The sequence below is a fragment of the Cyphomyrmex costatus genome, unplaced genomic scaffold, assembly GCF_001594065.2.
Source record: "Cyphomyrmex costatus isolate MS0001 unplaced genomic scaffold, Ccosl1.0 scaffold223, whole genome shotgun sequence".
In the NCBI taxonomy this organism is placed as follows: Eukaryota; Metazoa; Arthropoda; class Insecta; order Hymenoptera; family Formicidae; genus Cyphomyrmex; species Cyphomyrmex costatus.
This window is the reverse complement of record NW_017276291.1, coordinates 907,286-910,610: the sequence shown is the minus strand read 5'-3', so window position 1 is coordinate 910,610 and position 3,325 is coordinate 907,286. Positions and strand designations below refer to the sequence as shown.

Below are 3,325 nucleotides of genomic sequence, written 5' to 3'. Positions count from 1 at the left end.
TTTTTTTTTTCATTCTGGCAATTGACTTTTTGCCAACAATCTGCACAAACTCGAGATCGTATGATTTATTAAATCTTGTTAACTCACATTAAATATGAGGTTAGAAATCTGTGTTATTATGCGATAAGTTTTCACCAAATAAATAAGTAGTAAAGTCATTGTTTAAATATAAAATATTCATATCACTTCAGATTTCGTATCACTGTGTGTAAATGGAAAGCAACTTTTTTATTCGAATTTAATACGTTTTGCACGTTTTTGTCTATTTTGTCTGTTTTATCCACAATTCTATATTTACGAAAAATAAACTTTCTCTAATAATTATTCATTACAACTTTGAGTTAACAAAGTTATAATAAACAAGTAGTGTTACGTGATGTTTCGAAATTGGCGTTGATATATTAGCGCGCATTTCCAAGATCATGTGATTTCCGGTTTCACAACATCATGCCGGACATTGGCCCATCTCTCCATATAGGATCTCTAGTCCAGACTCTTATTAGAGGGTCACTACTAGGACCATGAAGGAAGATATAAGGAGACTCCACTCGGTCTCGCCAGTCTACAAGACATGAACCCATTTTAGGTTTCGAGTTCCGTTTCCGATTCTCGACACTCGCAGCGCTCGTGAATTTAGTAGTGCTGCGCATAATGAGTGCGAGTAAGAGAAATGATCATTTCTCTTACTCGCACTCATCAGAATCGGAAGCTGAACTCGAAACCTAAAATGGGTCCACTTTTATTTTACGGAGTGGAGTCTCCTTATATCTTACTTCCTGGTTACTACGTTTACATGGTTCGATTTACGCCGAAGTTATAACATCGATGTTATGAAAGTAGCCAATCACAGTCATTCCATTCTTCAGAGGAATAGCTATAATTGGCCAGTTTCATAACATCGATGTTATAACTTCGGCGTAAAGCGTGCCGTGTAAACATAGTAAATTTCACGAATCGATGATTTTATTGGAAGATTTGTCGAACAAAAATGCCATGGCTGAAGGGGGACACATGGAAATGTAAACTGGGATGGAAATGTAAACTTTACCTTGAGTGACCTTATCAATATCAGGTTAAGGTCATTAATGTTTTTTTAAACTCCTAGTTTTTATTATAATATTCTTGTAGTTTTATTTCGAGAGCTTTCCAAAACACCACACTATAATAAAATTACTTTGCGTTAAGTACTTGTTATAATAAGTTATAAGGTAAGACCAAATAGGTTGAAGAAGCCTGAAGAAGAGGAATCACGATAATAAAAAAAAAGTTGTAAAGTGAATTTTAAATCTAAGAAAGGAAAGAAAAACCGAGGGATTCTCCTGCCCAATCAGAATCTCTCGTAAAGACCAATTTAATAGGTTTTGTGATGAAAGCTGAATCCGTTGAGCTTAAGGATTAAGGTAAGACCAATCACTCATCCAGCCAAGGCAAGACTCATCACTGATGCATACATGGATAACGCCAGCGGTAGAATATATTCGTCTACTTCATTTTTGGTTTATTAATTTTAATTTAATTTCTATGGAAACACAACAATGATGTAACATGCTTTTGAAAACAAAATTTTTATTTCTATGTAATGCAAAGACATAATTTCATACAATTTTATTATCTGATGATTTTTGAAATTAACATATTTTAATGAACAACTTAAGGGTGATATCATAAATTTTTAATGATATTTAAAGTGTATAAGTATTTTTTGTTTGACTGCCAGCTTTCACCATAGTATCTTTATGTACTTGATATCCCATAGTAGTTTTAGATGTAATCCTTAATCTTTCCTTGAGTTTTCGGCTAAATTCATAAATTATCTGATATTAGTCAGCCCAAAAAATCAGACAAAAAAAGAAGAGAAAAATCAAAATAGCTTGATGTTTTACCCAATTTCCATAACACTATCTGCGCAATCTGCATTTGACGTCCAGACACCGAGTTTATCTCCTTTTGGTCTGATATTTACTACAGCTCCACAAACGTCATCGGAATATTCATTGAAGGCTTCCCCAATCATACAGAGCAGAATTTCTAACCAAAAATTATCTAGATCTGTAGTTCTTTGCTTTTTGTCTAGATTTATTAGCCATCGTCCACCACACTTGTTCTGATCGTCCTCCCACATAGGCCGAATTCCTTGCTTAAACATGCTATAGTCACAACCTTGTCTTAACTCTGAGGCTGTTTTTATGTGGTTGTACAAGCTGCACATAACAAAAAAAAGGATTTTCTTTCACTATAATTCACGTTTGACATTTCACATATCTTTAAAAAAAGAAAAATTGTTACCTCCAGAAATCCTCAGCTGTATCAAAGCTCGTTATTTCCCGTTGACTTTCTTCCCATGTTTTAGTCCTATCGGGCTCGTAATACCACAGAGTCCAGGTGTTTTGCAATGGATGCTTGATTAAGTATTCAGGCGGAAACTCGCCCGAACTCGCTACTTCCGTATTCTGCTTTCGATCGATTTCCTAGAAGAAGTTTACATCACTGTGTACCCGACAACAGAAAAAATTGCGTTCAGCATTAAGTTCAGGTCCACCGATTCAGTAATTTGGCCAATTATGGATAGCTTTATGCGTGATCGCGCTAACCTCTATCAACGGTTGTGATGGATCGCGTGCGCAACACGTTTCACCAGTCGGTTCTAGCATACAAGTTCCAGTTGGTTCCATGCGACTATGCCGCCTCTCGCAATCGTCCCGCGATATTTCTGACGATTATTTATAAACTGATAGTATTTATAACCTGGCGTGGCGGAGCACATTTACCGAACGAATGTAAATACGTCGCAAACCTTGCTACTTATTTTCTATGCTTTCGACACGGAGCAAGAGGGCAAGGGACGCAAAGAGAAAAGAATAACGAAAGGAATGCGAAAGATAAGCAGAGAAAAATTGTCGTTACACGACATCGCGACGGTGTTTCTTTTCGCTGCAATCTGCGGACGAAATCGGTGTTTCTGCACGACACAATCCATTATCAACGTACCTCGATTTCTTCCGAAATACTCGTAGCCATGTCACTTGATGTCACTCACTATACACGACGCTTGCTAATTCACGCCGTTCAAGACTTCAAGTCGCGCAAACCAGGACCACCAAACCACAGTATATACAGTAGCGCAACTCTCCCGATTTTATGTCACACAAAATGGAGTGCGCATGCGCTAAATAAGCAAGATGCCCAGTCGCGCCACCTAAACTTCTTTCTCACTTCTTCTTATCCGTTCTCTGTCACTCTCTGTCAGGACCATTTAAATGGTTCCGTTTAAAGATCCTGTGATTAGGTGTGTGCCAGTGTGTGCTTAGAAAGCTCAAATTTGAAG

At 37.3% G+C, this 3,325-nt stretch overlaps 1 protein-coding gene across 2 annotated transcripts; it reads right to left on the bottom strand.

Moving 5' to 3' along the window:
- Positions 1 to 1,660: 1,660 nt before the first annotated feature.
- eIF4E4 (eukaryotic translation initiation factor 4E4) lies at positions 1,661 to 3,091 on the bottom strand. Of its 2 annotated transcripts, none has more exons than XM_018539821.1 (4): positions 2,989 to 3,091; positions 2,287 to 2,468; positions 1,884 to 2,201; positions 1,661 to 1,797 (listed from the first exon to the last, which is right to left on the bottom strand). In XM_018539821.1, the coding sequence occupies exons 1-4, from the start codon at positions 3,016 to 3,018 to the stop codon at positions 1,683 to 1,685; spliced, it is 645 nt and encodes a 214-aa protein (XP_018395323.1). In that variant the 5' UTR covers positions 3,019 to 3,091; the 3' UTR covers positions 1,661 to 1,682. The 2 variants fall into 2 exon arrangements, with proteins under 2 accessions (XP_018395323.1, XP_018395322.1); XM_018539820.1 differs by lacking the exon at positions 2,989 to 3,091 and adding an exon at positions 2,592 to 2,954.
- Between the last annotated feature and the right edge of the window lie 234 nt (positions 3,092 to 3,325).

What these genes read in the sequence shown, in the direction of transcription:
- eIF4E4 (XM_018539820.1), bottom strand. Translation starts at nt 2,672, where the DNA reads ATGGAACCAACTGGAACTTGTATGCTAGAACCGACTGGTGAAACGTGT. An exon ending in CATCACAACCGTTGATAGAG is followed by an intron (nt 2,469 to 2,591) that starts GTTAGCGCGATC and finishes AACTTCTTCTAG; the next exon opens with GAAATCGATCGAAAGCAGAA. An exon ending in GATAGTGTTATGGAAATTGG is followed by an intron (nt 1,798 to 1,883) that starts GTAAAACATCAA and finishes TTATGAATTTAG; the next exon opens with CCGAAAACTCAAGGAAAGAT.